The sequence below is a fragment of the Triticum aestivum genome, chromosome 1A (genome assembly GCF_018294505.1).
Source record: "Triticum aestivum cultivar Chinese Spring chromosome 1A, IWGSC CS RefSeq v2.1, whole genome shotgun sequence".
Lineage (NCBI taxonomy): Eukaryota > Viridiplantae > Streptophyta > Magnoliopsida > Poales > Poaceae > Triticum > Triticum aestivum.
In genome coordinates this window covers 546,733,615-546,752,602 of record NC_057794.1, presented here as the reverse complement: position 1 = coordinate 546,752,602, position 18,988 = coordinate 546,733,615, and the positions used below count along the sequence as shown (strand labels likewise).

Below are 18,988 nucleotides of genomic sequence, written 5' to 3'. Positions count from 1 at the left end.
ACCTGTTGGAGCCACCAACCCGTACTAAAGGCCACCACCTCTTTAGTACCGGTCCGTGGCACGTACTAAAGGGGGGGGGGGGGTCTTTAGTACCTGTTGGAGCCACCAACCCGTACTAAAGGCCACCACCTCTTTAGTACCGGTCCGTGGCACGAACCGGTACTAAAGGTTCGCCACGAACCGGTACTAATGAGCGCCGCCCGTCTAGCCATTGGAACCGGCATTATTGGTCACATTAGTGCCGGCTCAAATACAAACCGAGACTAACGAGCTGAACATTTGACCCTTTTTCTACTAGTGTCCATGGGTGGTGTATATAGCCCTCGATCCATTCGTGGATGGGTTGACCGCTACATTCATACTAACCCTAGAACACCCAAGTGCTCCCTCTCACTTTCTCGTACACCAAATCTTACATTTCTGAGAGGTTTGCGAGAATTCTTAAGAGATATTTCTACATGCTACAACCGATGTCCCATCCGGCTACAATCGGTGTCGCGTTTTGCTACATCGCACGATCATCGCATTTTCCAGTACAATCGGCGTCACGCACACTACTACAACCAGCATCACAAAATGTTACAACCGACAACTTCGGAGCTGCGATAGCTCAGCGATGAGACGATTTGTGTTGGAAACGACACTCGAATTTGCTGAACAGGGGCGAGCAAGATGTTGCAACGGTGAGGTGCGACTGACGGGCTACATAATCGGGCATGGGCGGTGGCGAGCACGTCGGCAGGCTGTGACCATCGCCACCGGAGCTGCAACCGCAGGGTGCAGCTGTTGCATGGGTGGAAACGGCGAGGGCAGCGACCGGCGATGAGGACGGACGGCGAAGGCAGCGACCAGAGAGCATGTGCGACCGGCGAGATGAAAGAGAGCGAGAAGATGCAGGAAATCCTTTGTATGTGTTGACAAAGGAAGATGCACGAAATCCTACGTGTGCATGTGTTGACAAAGTGCAACGCACGGTTACAAACTTACAATAGACTAAATCGGATGGCTGTGGGTCGACTGGCCAAATTTGGTCCGGTCGACCGGCGCTTATCTCCCGCCGTGTGGGAATCCATGTCTCCAACTAACACCGTCCCTGACACGGTTCCTTTGCCGAGAGCGCGCGCACGCCCGGCCCACTATTTTATTCCGCCGTGTTCCACAGACCGCTGGTGTCTTCTGCTCCAGTCCATTGTCTTTGCCTCTGCGAGCCTTGCTTCGAACCCACTTGATCGCGGCCTCACCTCACTCGCAGAGCTCAGTTAGCTTGCGGTTCTTGGCACTCACACTTCCCCCATATATACCCACCAGGCGACCATCGATCGGGAGGACGCAACCGTCGATCGCCGTTACTACTATGCAACCATCGATGTTGCCTAGCTTAGCTTGATCGTCCAAGTAGCTACAAGGCCGGCCAGCTGCTGCGGCAGACGAATCAATGGGACATCCGTCCTCCGGCGGCATGGGGCAGCCCAAGCTCCGCAAGGGGCTGTGGTCACCCGTGGAAGACGAGAAGCTCTACAACCACATCATCCGGCACGGCGTCGGCTGCTGGAGCTCCGTCCCCAGGCTAGCCGGGCTGCACCGCTGCGGCAAGAGCTGTCGCTTCCGGTGGCTCAACTACCTCCGCCCCGACCTCAGGCGCGGCAGCTTCTCGCAGCAGGAGGAGGACCACATCGTCGCGCTCCACCAGATCCTCGGCAACAGGTTTGCCGGCCCGTGCGATTCATTCAGTTCGTTTAATTGCGCATAAAGATTTGGGAGAATTTACTGAATTACTCATGCATGTGTGCGTGCAGGTGGTCGCAGATCGCGTCGCGCCTGCCGGGCCGGACGGACAACGAGATCAAGAACTTCTGGAACAGCTGCATCAAGAAGAAGCTCCGGCAGCAGGGCATCGACCCGGCCACGCAGAAGCCCAAGGGTATGGCCACCGCGGCATTGCCGGACGTCGAAATGGAAGACCGTAAGGCCCTTTCCACGGTGGTCGACGGCGGCCTCGCTCAGAAGCAGCAGCTGGTGTTTGACCCGTTCCCGGTGTGCGCCGACTACGGCGGCGGCTTCGCCGAGGACCTCAGCGCGGCGAACGCTGCGGCATTCTACGGGCAGTTCGGCGGCGGCAAGGAGGGCGCGGACGACGACGCCGGGTTCGGCACCGGCGACTACAGCTGTGTCCTGGACGTGTCAGAGAACCTGGGCTACGGGGAGAGCTCGAGCAACAGCAGCAACTGGAACTACGGCGGCGAGGTTGGAAACGTGCTCGACGGCGAGGTGCTGGACTGGGCAAAGGCGGAGATGGAGCGGCAACACGACCAACTGCTGGAGCACAAGTTTTTGCTGCCCTGCCCAGAACAGAGCCTGCTCGCAAATTTCGAATTCAATTTGGAACAATACTTCTGATTTTTTTGTTTCTTTCTCCCTCCATTTTTTAAGAGATAAGTGTCACATCATAAATTCGCAAGTTAGTAGGCAAATTACTTTGCTTCATCTAGCACGCCGAACAGTTTACAAGACGGACACAACATACAAACTTTCACGTGATTGTATTTTATTAGCAACAATTACACATATGTACATATTTTTAGGGCAGTTGCGCATCAAATCGAACAACCCGGGTGAACTTGTTCAACATCTTGACCCCCTTGGTCACTTTCGGGCAAGTGCGTGGGTTCCGTCAAGATTTACATTTCACCCGCAAAAAAACAAGAGATTTACATTTGATGATCACACTTGATGTTTAGAATACAAACAGAACATTGTGTGCTACTCCTTCTGTTCTACTATAATATAATGCATATAATATTTTCAAAAATCAAACAGTGCAAAATTTTGATCATGTTTATTGAGAAAAAATTAATAACAATATTAGTAAATAGATATAGCATAAAAGTATGTCTCGAGATGTAATGATACCAATTTGATATTATACGTGTAAATATTTTTCTACAACTTGGTAAAAATGATAAAGTTCGACTTTCCCAAAAAATATGCAGACTATATTGTGGAACGAAGGGAGTACATAAATCTTGTGGAAAGGTTTTTCATGGTTTTGTGTTATGTGTGCTCTCAAATCCAAGTAATTATTAAAGGTATGCTTTTGCGGGTAGGCATGATTTGCATTAGTTATTTTGATTGATGTGTTTTTATTAGGTTTCGGGAATCAAGTCCAACCATCATTCTTCTGCTTAGGCATGATTTTGGCAGTGTTCTATATCCAAGTCAAGACATAAAGTATATGATAAACCACCTGTTTTCCTTCCTTTGTAACCACACAGCAACACTACAATAAAAACATTTTTTGAGGAAAACCTGCAATAAAACTTTAGAGCATAGTTTGGGAATTTAGTTCCACAATATTGTCCATCCCACAAATTCATAACAAAGTTTATAGAAGTATCGTCTTCTGGCTTTACTTTTCCTTTTATGTGCCCATTTGTATTCTTCTCCTATGCATGATAGTTTGTCTACCATGACCTAATGAGTTACTTTTTCATAATAACATGTTCTGTAAAACTAGTGTGCAAAATCTCTCTACCGTCGCGAGAACAACCATGTCAAAATTCCAACAAAACAAGAGCGACCAAAAGTGTTGCATAGAAGACATAAAACACTTTTAACCATTAGTGAATTTCTTGGATCTTTGTGAGTTACCAGATCTTGATACCACATGCTTCTTTACATTTCCCGCATAAGGGGTGAATGCTGGACACGAGGCATTTTCGTATTTGCTATTGTTCCAATATACACTCTTTGTTTTTTTTTATTTACTCCGCATATTAGCTTTGACTGAAATCAAACTTTATAAAGTTTGAAAATTTTATAAAATAAATAAATATTTACAGTAACAAATATATATGATGTGGAAATATATTCAATGATGAATCTAATGGAATTAATTTTGTGGTGTCTATGTCACTCCCTCCGATCCAAAACAAGTTTTGTGGTTGAACTAAAACTACATCACTTATTTTGGATCGGAGAGGATAATAATTTTTCTATAAGTCTGGTCAAAATTTCTAAAGTTTCACTTAGGCAAAGCTAATATACAGAGTAAATAAAAATGGAGTGAGCACTTTATTATTGGTTGTTGCTTGGTCTCTGTGCCATGTATCCTCTGACGTGCGTCAGTTCTGACCGCTTTCGTGTACTATCTCTCCTCTTAGCTAACCTCGTCAGAATTTAGCCCTCTCGGCATATGGGTCATAATCCCACGATAACGTCCTTGAATAAAAACCTAAGAGAGCAAAATCGCACTATCCTGGTGGGAACAATCTAGGTGTTGGAACTCTGACGAAACCGAGGGCAAAAACAACGCTCACACCATAGTCTGAAAACACTTCTAACAGTTAGTGAATTGTCTTGATCTTTGTGAGTTATCTGTTTATCAGCTCTTTAGATATGATGTTATTATTATTATTTTCATGTAAAAAGAGTGAATGATGAGAACATCTCACATCAGCGACATCCGGTGTCCTCGTTTTGAGGTACCGTAGTACAACCACAAAACCAACAGCTACATGTCACTCACAAAAGTTGGTGTACGCTCGTGGAGAAAAACTGAAAAGGAGATGAGATGTCCCATCGTTTTCGGAGACGGCACGGTGCATGCTACTATGCTGGTGACGTCGAGGGGAATGGAAAAGAAGAGAAGATGACGGCGACATGCACCGTCAGTTCTTTCTCGAGACTCAAGGTGACAAACGAGCCCAACAGGTTTGCGTGCACACGTTACGTACATACTCCAAAAAACGAGAAACTAGGACGAAGGATGTACTATCTCCGAATATAAGACGTTTTTTAGTGAAAAACATATAAAAAATAAGACTTTTTTTAGTCTAGTTTAGCTTATAAGACTGAGGTAGGAGTACGTGGCAGTTGGCACTGTCGGTAGTTTCTCACTAGCTAGTTATGGCGCCGAGAGCGACACACCCTAGTTAACATTTTCCAACTCCAATCCATGTACGCGAATGCGATGATTATATTGTTTTGCTGCTTCCTGAGTCGACCTCGCACATATCGACGATGTGTACAGCTTGTACGTACGCTTGGTACTGTCGGTAGTTTCTCGTTGATTACTAGTACTTCTTCTGTAAAGAAATATCCTATCTATCGCACCATTCACACGTACGTTTGGGTCGAGATTTTTCAGTTTGCCGACTGGTTAAAGTACCATGATCGACGAGAGTCGCGTTCCCGTACGATCTCCTAATTGATCCTAGGCGACGACACGACCAAGTCACGCACCTCGCGTGCCACTTAAGTCAATGAGACGCACGCACCTACGCACGGCTCCAATCGACCACGAGCTGCAAATTGACCGATGTGCCATCCATCGTAAAAACTAACCCTTTTCCTCTCGCTGTCCGTCAAGATGGAACTGATTGATCGATCGATGGGCGCACGCGCTAGCTAGCCGGCTGCAGCTACCTACCAGTACCGAGCGGATGATCCACGAGTCCTGTTGAAACAGGCGAGCACCCAACATTTAACACCCGAAAGGTACATGCACGGCCACGATCGATCAAGAGCCAGACGTACCACAGATGATTTGATCAGTCTGCTGTTACCAGATTCCTCCGTGGGGCACGCACGGCGGCTAGATTATTCCGTAGGGAACTGTCCCGATAATGATGATCCTGCATCTCCAACGGCAACCCGCAAACTGGCCGCATACGTCTCAATCGTGTTGTCCGGATCGCGAAAGTCATCTGATACGGCTTTGTATTAGTCTACAAGACGGTTTGGATGTGCTTCCTCTTGCAAATCAAAGACAAATGTAAGGAGCATTGCGGGCGTTAGGACCGCTGTCATGCCCGCTTCTGATCGTCCTGACACAACCAAACCCCCAAACCGCCCCTCCCGCGCTTTTCATCCCACACGCCGCGCCGCATTCTTACTGGCCTAGAGCTTCCAGCGGCCAACATTGATGCCCGCGATTTGACCGGACAGGAGGGCGGCGCAGACGGACGCGACCTCTCGCTGCCGGCATTGAAGCTGCACGCCGATCGAGAGAGCGTCGCCCGCTACTCGTCCGGCTGAACATGCCTCCTCGCCACATTCGAACGGCCGCAAACTGCCTTCCTTTCTCCATTAAAACCCGTGTATGTGCCGAGAAACCTAGTCCGGCCACACGTCCGTTCGCGAGCCTTGCCCCCCCCCCCCACCCTGCTATTTAAACAATGTTTGACGCCGGGAAAAAGTCGCACCACACTTCGCTCCCACCTCCTTCTTACACACCATTTTCTCCTTCATGACATCCGGCGAGTAGGAAGGCGAGTTCTCCGACATACAAGCTGGATGGGTGGCCCATGGAGCTCGTCAGTGTACGAACCAGGCAACTCTCTGCTCCGCCTCCGTCTACAGGCCAGGCGGCTGCAGGCCAGCCCCTGGAGGCAGAAACTCCAAGCAGGTGTGTCGATCAGCCACTCGCCGCTCCAAGCCATCTCGCCGAGGAGTGGCGTGTTGCTCTAGGCCGGCACGCGGTTGACGACATCGTGTCGCACCGCTACTCCCATGTTGCCGCGACTAGTGTAGTGTATCTGTGTTGTGGGAGTGGAGCTCCTCATGACCGGGCGTGCACATAGTTTTCGCTATTTTAGTTAAAATATGTCCAAAACATAATGAATTTCGTCTGGCTTATATAAAATTTGATGTGTTTGCATGAGTTGCAACCAGCTTGTTGAAAAAGTGTTTGAAATGTACGCAGATAGTGTTGGATAGCGGTCTTCTGTATCCATATCCGTGGATTGATCCCTTGTCTGTGAACGAATACTGGAGAAAATTTACGGGTTGCGTTGGAGATGCCCTTATCCATATCTCCTAGCTAGCTTGTCCTGCATGCACCACCTTTCGTTCGTTCACCCGTGGAAAGCTTGATCCCTTTCCCCAAGGGGGACAAGCGTATCTCCATCCCCTCAAATTCTCTACCCTACCCTGTTTGACAAATTCTACCGCAACCTGTGTCGCAACAATGCGTGCCTGCTTCTCTCTCTCTCAAAAAAAAAAAAAAACAATGCGTGCCTGCTGCCCGCTCGTGCCGACACTTTGCCTGTCAACCCGCCGCTCGCCACGTGGAAGAGCCGGTGAAAATCTGCCTGATTTGACGGACGAGCTACAGGGCTGTCCAGTGTCAAACTCCTCTACATCATGTAGTAATTGACAAGTGCTGCGTATGTTGCCGATCGATCGATGCTTCGGCCCTTGTTTTTACTGCACTGATGAGCCATCTAGTAGTATAGTACCGACTATAGGGGGTTAATTAGGCTGTAACAGGCGGTCGAATCACGGAGGTTCCCATGAAGAAACTGAAAACTTCAAGCAACCGGCTTGATTTTCATGCACCTTCTTGCCGCATGTACTGCTGGCTTTGTCGTCGTGTGTGGCTGGTAAAATAAACCATACTTATATTACATACAGTTTGACAGGATTGTTTAAGGTGGTTGCGACGTGTGTGCGCGACATACATGCTGGGGACCTTGGTTTTGAGGTACAGGGTCGGTCCTGATATTTCAGGGGCCAGGGCGAAATTGCAACCCGGGGCCCCTACTATAAAGATCATACTAATAATCTAATTTATTTTTAGATTTCATTCCTTTATCTAACTTATTATTGTTTATTATTTCAAAATAAAACGAGAATTGTAATCGAATACCTGATAGAGGGTAAACATCAAGATGAAAGGTTTAAAGTTTAAAAGCTCCATTTGCAACAATAAAAGATCATTTACCTACCCAGCGGCTACGGGAGTCTGAGTGGCTTTATTATATAACCATGTTTGGATTGAAGTTATGTGTGTATAGCTAAGACCTTCCAATTTTTAAGTTAAATTTGCAGTCATATGATTTAGAGAGAGAATGCAAAGAACGACAATCAAACACATAGCAGGCAACTTTTTCAATAGATAAGGCGATTGGTGTTGTGTCGACAAAGTCCAGATTGAAGTAAGAAATAGAGCAATGGGCCCACGAAATTAAAATTTTGTACTGCATCATATGCGAGACCTTCTAAGATCTGACTGCTGCTGCACTATATGAACATGACCAACTAGAAAGAGGAGGTTAGGGATGACCTTATAAGTGGGGTGGCTTCGTCTTGCACATGAGAGGCATCTCACGAACGGAGGATAACACAACGGGACCGGGGACCTGGAGGAAGACCAGCTGCACATGATAGACATCTCACGAACGGAGGATAACACAACGGGACCGGGGACCTGGAGGAAGACCAGTCGGCCGCATGACGGAGAGCGATCTACATTGGCGTCGAGACTCGCGATTGGAGCCCTCGCGGGAATAGGATCGTCACGAAGCGACGAACTCGCGATGGGAAGAAGGAAAACAGGGATTTCTCCGTGCGTGTGCGTCTAGGTCGATGCCTCCTTATGGTCTGGGCCATGGGCTCCTTGCGAACCTTGGAGGGGCCCCCTAGATTTCGGGGGCCCTGGGCGGCCGCCCCCCTGCCACCCCCCCAGGGCCGGCCCTGTTGAGGTAGCACCATTTAGATCACCAATAAATTACTAATTAATAAGTCAGTCGCTTGGTACGAACCGTTCTGTGTACTACTCCCTCCGTCCGGAAATACTTGTCGTCAAAATGAATAAAAAAGAATGTATCTAGATGTATTTTAGTCTAGATACATCCCTTTTTGTCCATTTCGATGACAAATATTTCCGGACGGAGGGAGTACTAATTAGCTAGTGGCGCCATAACATTTTCTTTGACGTACACTGTATGGCAAATACTCTCTGTGTATATATCAAATCAAGACTGATCATGGGTTAGGTTCGGAGAACAGGAGCTTGGATCGTTGGGAAGTCAATCACTGAATTATTAGTCGGTAAGCTCACTCGCCACCGAATATGATTCCCATTCTAGATTACACGCACTGTTGTTGAATTAGAACCATGATCAAAAGCTAACTGTCCATGGCAAAAATGTCAATATGTAGCTAGCTAGAATTTAGAGGCAGAAGAAAACAATTAAAGTGATAACATAACAGTTGCAGTATTCTTCAGTTTTCTGTCAAACTTCATATGTCATCATCATAGGATCTAAATGACCTACCTTAATTAACCAATGGTGCATGAAGAGTACAAAACACATAATCAGTTTGCTGTGAACAATCGCAAGAAATATATAGTCTAAAAAATCAGTACTAACCTGTCCCACCATGAAAAAGGCAGCCTAAATTAGGTGAGCTAGTTTGGGTGCTAGCTTAATTAATCAGTGCACGGCTTGGTTTGGTTTAGATAGCATTCCCGCATGGCTTAAACAACAAGCCGTCCTCCGGCCACAGTACAGAACGACCTAATCATGCGGGTTACTCTCATGCAAGATAATTGCACATCACGCCATCTGTTGCGATGGCAACGGCATAGAGCATTGCACATGCATATGCACCAACTTCTCCATAATTAGTCTATAAAATTTAAAATAAATCCCCATAAATATAACAGATTAATATCAACATGTGACCACTCGAATTTCATACATAGTTGTGGCATATGATTAACTGTTAATTTTATATGTCATGATGGAGAGTCAAGACTATGATCTATGGCCTCGCAAAAAAAAAAGACTATGATCTATGGAGTATATTATGTTCTTATATTTGTGTGTGTCGTTAGTATAGCTCTGGCCTTGGCTGAGGCTTGCATAACTTCAAAGAGGAGCCATACAGCTAGAGGCGGACGACATGATGCATATTCTGCTCTTTTTTCAGCAAAGCTTTCCTTTCTGGAGGAGGCAAGTCAAGATCACGGCTCATGTAAAGTATTTGGCAAGATCTTTTTGGTCCACAACAGGGACGTCCACTTGTGGAATCTAATCGATTAGTAATTTGGTCGCTCTACGTGTGTAACACACGGTGGGGTTTGCATATACTAATAAGCCAATGTCGACGGTGCCTCGTGTTGTTAATTTATGCGCTGGAGCCTGTCGGTAAGACGAAGAATATCAATAGCATATACTAGCAACACTAAATGTACTACTTCCTCCGTTCATTTTTATAAATCATTTCAGACAACTGAAAACATGCTATTTTGCACATTGTCTGAAATGTCTTTAAGGCCTTATAAAAGTGAACAGAGGGAGTAGGTAGTACTCCTACTTAGTACAAACTACAAAACCTAACAGAGTGGAGTACAAGTATTAGTGTACTGCACGTACACGGTACAACATGACTGGTAGAAAATAACGACAAATCTGTGCGAGGTCGATGTTGGCCTCAGCTTGGTGACATGAACTATTCGTGCCCTGAAATATGAATCACATGCACTAGCTAGTCTGCTAGTGTACGTAGTAGCTGCCTAGCTGGTAGTCGTGCATGCATTTGGTTTCTCTACCGATGGAGTATGTACAGAAAGTGTACGCGCCGGTCAGTAACAGACAAACTTGCATATCCGGAAGGGGCATGGTTTGCTACACGAAACTCCTGTGCTACCGCGCGCTACCTGCTGTCTTTTTGTTTGGTTTGAAAATGGCAGCACTGGTGCCCTAGCTCTAGGTAGCTAGCTAGCACCGTAACAGCTCTTGATTAGAAAAGGAGAGGCTGCCTACCATGGGTCCATGGCCTTGGGTGAAGTAGCTTCCAACTCTGCCAAAGGAACGGGACAGTCGACAAGCCCACGGCTACAAGCATGCATGGCGCCAAATTTAAGGATCTGCATGCACGCATGCATGGATGGGTAACGGGTCGCTCCAAATGGCCGAATCTGCGACACCCATGCATGCATGCTTGGTGATCATCGATCGCCCCAACTGCATGGTCAAGCCCCTCGGTCTGAAAAAAGAAACATGCTTCACAAAGTCATAAAACATTATTTCTTGTTTCCAATTTAATAAAGAGCAAGGTCTTTTCCTTCCGGAAGTGAGAGGGTGCTTGGATACGTTTTAGTCCCATGACTAAAAGTAGTGGGACTAAAACTTGCTAGCATCACTCATGCTTAGATCCAAATACTAAAGAGACTAAAATCAAGTTATTGAGCATTTATTATCCTCCAAACCCTCCAATTCAGAACTCGCATGTGTTAAAGGAGTGGAATTAAATGAGGAGAGAGAGGGCTAATACATATTTTAGTAGGTTTCCTATGACTAAAATTTTTTAGCCTCAAGACTAGTCGTGGCCTCTCTTTAGTCAGGGATGCTTGGAACTTTAGCCTCTAAAAGAGACTATTTTTAGTCAGACTAAAAATAGTCCCTTGGATCCAAGCATCCTCTGAATCGTCAGGCATGATCGCACACGTACGGATGCCCTGTGAGTGTGAGGATACCAAAAATCCTGTACTTGAGGACGCTTTTCCTACGAACACCCTGCGCGCTAATCTCTTCACTGATCTCCCACTAACCCTCCTGATTTTATAGTGGGCTCCCTCCTCCTCCAATCAGATGTTACAGACTCATTCCGTAAGATTAACTCCATAATTAAGATTAGTGAAAGGTGGCGACAATAATAGAGCTGCACACAGCTGTTAACTCACTAAGCATATAGTACCACACTCGAGACCAACCAGGTGTAGCAAAAACCCGTGATGGTACCAACCGATCGACCGGGATCACATGCAAGCTAGGAGTGGACGTCGCTTACGTACGTAAACGGCATACACCTAGGTACGTCGCTACGCGCTCGTCCACCAGCCATGCACCAGAGTGCAGCAACAGTTGTCACAGCCTACGACAATCCGTTGGAGGTCCTTAGCATTGCTTGCACCACGCCCAAAGCCATCGACCGGCCGGTACGTACGAACGCGCGTCGATGGTCGATCGAGCTCCGGTCAGCCGTCCGTCCGGCACGGACGGCCGGGCACCTGCATGGTCCGCATGCAACGCAACGCTCGCGACCGCGACCGGGCACCGAAACGGCCATGTCGTCGAGCTTTCTCCAACGCACGCAAGCTTCCCTCCACTCTCCGCCGCTCCCTTTCCTTCTTTCTGGACTGTGGTGGTTATTTGTGGCGTTTGCAAGCCACCTCCTGGCGTACGACCTCTCTCTCTCTCTCTCTCTCTCTCTCTCTCTCTCTCTCTCTCTCTCTCTCTCTCTCTCTCTCTCTCTCTCTCTCTCTCTCTCTCTCTCTCTCTTGGTGCTTGCGAGTGTAGCGCCATCATTGGCCATTGCTCCGCAAGCTACGTACACTCTCCTCCTATGGCAGTGTCATCAATCTATGCGCCCGGTACTAAAGTTGCACACAACTGATGACTCACTAAGAGCATCTCCAACTGCCCTATTTTAAGACATCAAAAAACTGTTTGGAGTAAAATTTACAACACCAAAAAAACGGTTTACAGGGCGCCAACAACTACCCTAAAATAGGGCAATTCCAAAGATGCAAACATTTTCTTTTAAGCATACATTGCATAGTCCATGCCAAACATTTTAACATTACAATGATTAAAATCAGATAAACATAAAGATTACCCTACTACTTGATTCCTAAACATCACTACTCATCCGATTTATAGTTGGTGTCGATAGAGGTACAAAGTGTCATGGTCTCCTCATGAGAGGAGTCCAACTGCTCCACCTCCCCCTCCTTGTCCTCCTCATCTGACTCGAGGTTGATCACCATCGAGGGGGCAACCTCGTCATCCTTCTTGACCTCCAACTTCTTCTCATGGTCTCACTTCCAGAAGAATTCCGCCTCGTACTAGACGTACTATGGATTCTCCCTCGCGAACCTCGTCATAGCCTCCGCATCACTCTCGCCAGGAAATATACCTATCTCGATCTCCTCCTCCTTCTTCACCTCATTGCAGGACACAATGGTCACCGCCGGACCGACGAACTCTGCATCCTCCCGCGATGCAATCTTTGGAAATTTCATATCCTTTCGCGATTGCCCGAACCGCCAAGCGGCTATGTTTTGGCTCGCGTGGTGAGCTTGGTCATATTGAACATGCCGAGCTAGTAATGAGGACTGTCACATTGAACTTCCATGGAGAAACGGCCGAAGTCCCACTGCCACACCCCCTTGAAGCCCGACTTGTTCTTCGACTTGAGATTCGGCAGCATGGCGGCGACGCGGGTGCGACAACAAGGATGACGGTGGAGTGCGGCGAGGCGCTGTGGCTACAGTGGTGGCGGCCGAATTCGGCCGGTGCAGCTGCAACAACGGTGTGGACGTGGTGCAGCGTCGGGATGGGTACGGGTGGCGCCCGGATCGATCGATGTGCTGCGGCGGCAGCGCGGAGGTGGCACGCGGAATGGGGTCATGCAGCTGGCAGCGATGATACGAAAGGGCAGATTTGGAGGCGGCGGCGTGGAGGTGGTGTGGCCGTCATATGGGGATGTGGGAAAACTTCAGTGTGACGGTCTACTCGCGTCGCTGCTTTTTGTTTTGCGGCAACAACCCAAGTGGTGCAAATTTGTAATACTTAGTGTTGTATTTTGCAGCTACCCTAAACTTGTAGTAAAAAAATCTACAGATACGGATGTAGTTGGAGGCCTATGTTTACCCTTTTTTTGCCTAAAAAATGGTGAAGCCCTAAAATAGGGCAGTTATTGCAGATGCTTTAACAGATGAAAATCACATTAACTTTTTTTGGTAAAGGAAATCACATTAACTAACACGTACATACCGTACCAGCACAACAACGCAAACGTATCGCCATGGCCTACACCCCCGTGAAGGGAGCAAGTGACCGGTTGTATACCCCGAGGAGGTGGTGGGCTGGTGGCGGTGGTTGTCGTCGAACCTAAGCGGCAGTGGCCTCCCATGATCTACTTTTCTTCGCCGGTCATGGTGGCCGGAAATGTATCGGCTTCGTTGTCCTGCTGCTGGGACACGACCGACACAGATTTGGCAACGCCGTTGTTGGTGCCCCAGTCAAATTATTGCGCCGCCGCATCAACGTCCGTGAACATGGCTTCTTTCTTTGCCTGCCCAACGTGTTGCCACCATTGCTCAGGGTGGATGTGAGGCGCCAGCAGGAGAGGTGTTTAATGCCGGACGACACAGGAATGTACGTGTGTTTCTCGGGGCACCAGAGTAGGTTCCTCGGCACACACGCCGGTTTAATGGAGGTAGGTGGCCAGACAGATGTCGTTTCAATGCGGAGAGGAGGCGTGCGCAGCGGGCGTGTAGTGGACATCCCTCTCGGCAGGCGAGCCGCTTCAATGCCGGTTCCAGTGAGCGGTCGCATCCGCTCTGGGCCGGCATGAATGCGGAGCTCACGCTCGAGCCCGTGGGTGACGGAGAGGGGTTTTGGGTGGGCTGGGTTTATCGGACACTTGTGTGCCAATGGTCAGAACTCCAGCAAAGTCCCCCCCCCCCCCACTCCTTCGGCCCCCGGTTTGCCCTTTTTGGTGAATGAATTGTGCATTTGTACGAACGTTGCATGGTTTAGCGTGACATAGGTGTTCGGATATGAGATACGTTGATATGGACGATGAAATTTAAGGACTGGTCGATCATTGTCTGCAGATGCGTCCACATGTGATTAAGGGGCTGGATTTGCCATGTTCAACAGTAGACGCTTTTAGCTAGCATGTGACGGCAAAACTATCTGCCGGTCGACACGATTTACGCGGTGATTGTTTGTCATAAAGTCAAAACTAATTCAGCTGTAGTAGTACACCACTACCGGCGGTCGATGAACCTCTAGCCATGCAAGATGCAAAAGTGAACACGTTTACGAGTCCCGGCAAAAGGGAAAAAGGAACGTGCTCTTTTTGAGAGGGTGAAAAACGAACAGGTACACGGACACTGTTGTCGGCGTGCAGATCTTCTGACCCCCAATAGGACTGCCGTGCAGCCTTTTCTTAGCACGAACGTGTACCTTTGCCATGTGATAGAGAAATGTGTTTTTTTTCTTCAGAAAAAGAAATGTGTACCTTAATTTGTCCTGCTACTCGGATTGTAATCTTTTTCTTTTTGCTAGAATCTCGCATTGTAATCCAGAACATAATCTCTGACCTCACCCTGATCTCAAGGAGCATGGAGGTATGTGGCGTGACTATCCAACTTGTCGCTTGTCTGAACTATATAAGAACAGTTTTTGAAATATATTTAGTTTTCGACATAGGAACACAATATCCCCATGCTAGTTAAAAGAGATATTGTCATCAATATTTTATTGAGAGAACAAAATCGTATTCGCTGCACAATTGTATCAAAGAAAAAATAGTACCCAATGACAAACCCGAATATTTTTTGTCCCACACGGATGTTGGCAGTGGTTTTGTGATGATGTCTTCATACAATAGATCCATGCTATTAGATGATTGCGGCGCTTTTGCGTCATCTTCCTCCTTCGGGGCATCATTTTTGGAGCTGGGCATCGCCGCAAGTTGCACACGCAACTTATATCGCATAAGCCATTTCTAAGATCTTGAAAAACATGAAAAATATGGACATTGGTTATGATATGTTAGTTGCATCTATAATTTTCCATCCAAATTTATTATCGTTTAACTGATGTACAAAGTAAACAGAAGATAAGTGAATAGTACTCTATGATAGATACTTCTATCTTACAGTGTGTTCTTTTTTTTTCAATCGGGTACAAATAGTGACAACTCTAAATTGAAATTGGTAGGCGCACCCCAAGACACCGTTGTCACGGCCCCCACGAAGCAAACACGAAAACGATCCATCGATTGATACCTCAGCATCGGAAGAACAAAATGACCAGTGCCTGGCTAGGTTCACTGATCGTTCTCCCCCCTTCTGGAACGACTGTGCAGCAAGCTCGACCCCTCGCCGGTTAGCCGGCCGGCCGGCCGCTGTCCTTCGGTTTGAGTGATTAGTTTGCACTGCACGGCCGAGCCGAGCTCATGTCTGTCTGCATTTGGACGCACACAGCGTGCAGACGGGACGCCGTTTGGCCCCCTGATTGAAAGTCCAGGTCGGCAGGGCCGCTGATTCATACGCTTGACGTGATTTGTGACTTGACTTGACCAATTAGTGAGCTGAGCAACAGATGATTAAGCAAAAAAATAATCACTAAATCACGCGACACCGTGATCTGGTGCCATGACGCGATTTCTAATTGCTCCGTACGAGCTGGGATCCGCAGGTCCCCGGCCGCATTCATGGCTTACGGTTGCGGTTTGATTAGCAGTGCCGTGTTAAGCTGCTCTTGATTAGCAGCGCGTGGAGACTATGGGTGCCGAAAGCGGACCTTCTTTTCTCGTGCGGGGAAGCCCATGTCGCCAACCAACACCGTCTCAGCACAGTGGTATCGGTCTAGTCTTGGACTCTTGGCGAGGCGGCACACTACTTTTGTCCCACGGCGTGCCACAAACCGCAGGTGTCGTAAGCTCCAATCCACTGCATTCCTTTGCCGCTGCGCTCCTTGCTTCGAGCCTACTTGAGCGCTGCCTCACCTCACCTCACTCTCTCACCAAGCTCCTCCCCCCTCTCTCCCTCTCGCCCAGTGAGCTTGCGGTTCTTCCCACGCACGCTTCCCCCCATATATACCCGACCATATATACCCACCAGGCAGCCATCGATCGGAAGGGAGCAACCGTCGCTCCATCTTACCGATCTCGCCGTTACATCCGTCCAAGCTCGTCGGAGTAGCTACGACGCCAACAGCTGCCAGGAAGATTAGCCGGCGTCAATGGGACGTCCGACGTCTGGGGGCGTGCAGATGCAACAGCCCAAGCTCCGCAAGGGGCTGTGGTCGCCCGAGGAAGACGAGAAGCTCTACAGCCACATCCTCCGGTACGGCGTCGGCTGCTGGAGCTCCGTCCCCAGGCTCGCCGGGCTGCACCGCTGCGGCAAGAGCTGCCGCCTCCGCTGGCTCAACTACCTCCGCCCCGACCTCAAGCGCGGCACCTTCTCGCAGGAGGAGGAGGACCACATCGTGGCGCTCCACCAGATCCTAGGCAACAGGTCTGTCCGCGCGCGCAATGCATCCAGTTCTTATTAATTTTGCATCGCGGAGGTTGATTGGAGCTAGCAGAAAGATTTGGGGCAACATACCGAATTACTGATGTGTGTGTGCGTGCAGGTGGTCTCAGATCGCGTCGCACCTGCCGGGCCGGACGGACAACGAGATCAAGAACTTCTGGAACAGCTGCATCAAGAAGAAGCTCCGCAAGCAAGGCATCGACCCCGCCACGCACAAGCCCATGGCCGCCGGCATGATCACGGCGGCCACCGCAGCATTGCCTGACGCGGAAGCGGTTGACCGTAAGCCCCTTGCCGCGGCGGCCGACGGCAGCCTCGCTCCGAAGCAATCGCCGGAGTTTGACCCGTTCCCGGTGTGCGCCGACTACGGCGGCGGGTTCGCCGGCGACCTCGGGGCCGCGAACGCGACCGCACTGTACGTCCAGTTCGGCGACTGCAAAGACGGCGCGCACGGCGACACAGGGTTCGGCGCGGCGGACTACAGCTGCGTGCTGGACGTGTCGGAGAACCTGGGCTACGGGGAGAGCTCGAGCAACAGCAGCAACTGGAACTACGGCCGCGAGGTGGGCAGCGTGCTCGACGGCGAGGTGCTGCACTGGGCAAAGGCGGAGATGGAGCGGCAGCACGACGAGCCGCCGGAGCACAAGTTCGCGCTGCCCTGCCAAGAACAGAGCCTCCTCGCAAATTTCGAGTTCAATTTGGAACAATACTTCTGATCTTCTCTTTCTTTCTTTTTTACTTAAAAAACATTTCCCTGCTTTTCTCCCTCTTTTTTTAAGAGACAAGTTAGTGCCACTTCAGGTAATTTCTAGCACCAATTCCAAGTTTATTATATTATACTAAGATACTACAAAACAAGGATGGTGCACGTTGCGGCACCATCCATTTTTCCCACTGTACTATAGGAATTTGTACAAATATATGAGGTTGAAATTGCAAGACTAACCAATTTATATTAAGTCACGGAGTGAGTATTTGGTAATATTTGGAAATATAAATTGGCAATGAATAAATTAGGACGTTGATAGGTGGAGATCGCCAGCTTCGGCCAGGAGTCCAAGCAACGATTGGTTCGTCCCAGCATGAACGATCGAGCAAACAATTTTTGCTCTCTGCAGCGGGTACCATCCAACCAAAAAACGCGCGATGCAAGGGCTGGCCGAGAAAAATAGGGATCGCGTGGGGAAACGTGCTAGGCTCAATTAGCAAAAAACTTTGAAAAAATAAACAACAATTTCTACCTAGAAAACAATTTTTGATGGATAAGAAAAAAATTGCCAGGGTCTGATATTTTTTTGCCAAGGAAAATCATTTCTGTACAGCATGGCGAATTTTGAAATTATTTTTAGTCATAACATAGTAGATTTACCAAAACAATGTTTTCCATAAATGATAAACTACTAAAAAATAAATTTGCCATAATATTCAAAGAAAAACGATGAAAAAATTAAAAAAAATTGCCATAATAAACCTCAAACAACCAACAAGAAAATGCCATGGTAAACTACTAAAAAAACACCTACAACAAATTGCAAAGCTCACCCACAAAAAAAACCTAGGTGGCGAAATATGACATAGTAAAAGCTGAAAAAAGAAACCAACAAAACCATTGCCAAAGTCACCTACAAATAGAAAAAAGAAAATTAAAATAGCTTGTGAAATAAAAAAACGCATGACATTGCCATTGTACACTTAAAACATATAGAAACAGTATTATGTTTTTTAAGTTGCCATGATTTTATATTTAAGTTCTCATGGCAACAAAAAATAGGTTTGACATGTGAACAAGTTATTAGTTTTGATGATAATTGTGCAAAAAAAAAATATGAACATAGCAAAGAAAAATGCCATGATCGAACAATAAAATTGTGATGCAAGTAAAAATGAAATTGCCATGCTATTATTAACAAAATGGCCATCTCTACACTTTCTTTTGTCATAACAAAAAGGAAATACAGAAAAATTGGCACAATCAAAGTGATAAAATTGCTAGCTATTGCAATGAAATAAATTGTCATGATAGTAAACAAATAGTAATGCTGCTTACAATGAATTTTCCATGCAAAGACAAATGGATTGACCATGATATAGTATACTTATTTTCCATTGAGATTATAATGAAGTTTCCATGGTAATTTTTCA

General features: G+C 47.6%; 2 protein-coding genes across 2 annotated transcripts; both read left to right on the top strand.

Moving 5' to 3' along the window:
• The first annotated feature begins 1,194 nt into the window (after nt 1–1,194).
• Nucleotides 1,195–2,719, top strand: LOC123065625 (myb-related protein Hv33). The gene is made up of 2 exons (XM_044488871.1): nt 1,195–1,704; nt 1,797–2,719. Exons 1-2 carry the CDS (start codon nt 1,436–1,438, stop codon nt 2,395–2,397), a joined length of 870 nt encoding a protein of 289 aa, XP_044344806.1. The 5' UTR covers nt 1,195–1,435; the 3' UTR covers nt 2,398–2,719.
• A 13,515-nt stretch (nt 2,720–16,234) lies between these two features.
• On the top strand, nt 16,235–17,805 carry LOC123065614 (myb-related protein Hv33). The gene is made up of 2 exons (XM_044488862.1): nt 16,235–16,828; nt 16,947–17,805. Exons 1-2 carry the CDS (start codon nt 16,554–16,556, stop codon nt 17,560–17,562), a joined length of 891 nt encoding a protein of 296 aa, XP_044344797.1. The 5' UTR covers nt 16,235–16,553; the 3' UTR covers nt 17,563–17,805.
• The last annotated feature ends 1,183 nt before the right edge of the window (nt 17,806–18,988 follow it).

What these genes read in the sequence shown, in the direction of transcription:
- LOC123065625 (XM_044488871.1), top strand. Translation starts at nt 1,436, where the DNA reads ATGGGACATCCGTCCTCCGGCGGCATGGGGCAGCCCAAGCTCCGCAAG. An exon ending in CACCAGATCCTCGGCAACAG is followed by an intron (nt 1,705 to 1,796) that starts GTTTGCCGGCCC and finishes GTGTGCGTGCAG; the next exon opens with GTGGTCGCAGATCGCGTCGC.
- LOC123065614 (XM_044488862.1), top strand. Translation starts at nt 16,554, where the DNA reads ATGGGACGTCCGACGTCTGGGGGCGTGCAGATGCAACAGCCCAAGCTC. An exon ending in CACCAGATCCTAGGCAACAG is followed by an intron (nt 16,829 to 16,946) that starts GTCTGTCCGCGC and finishes GTGTGCGTGCAG; the next exon opens with GTGGTCTCAGATCGCGTCGC.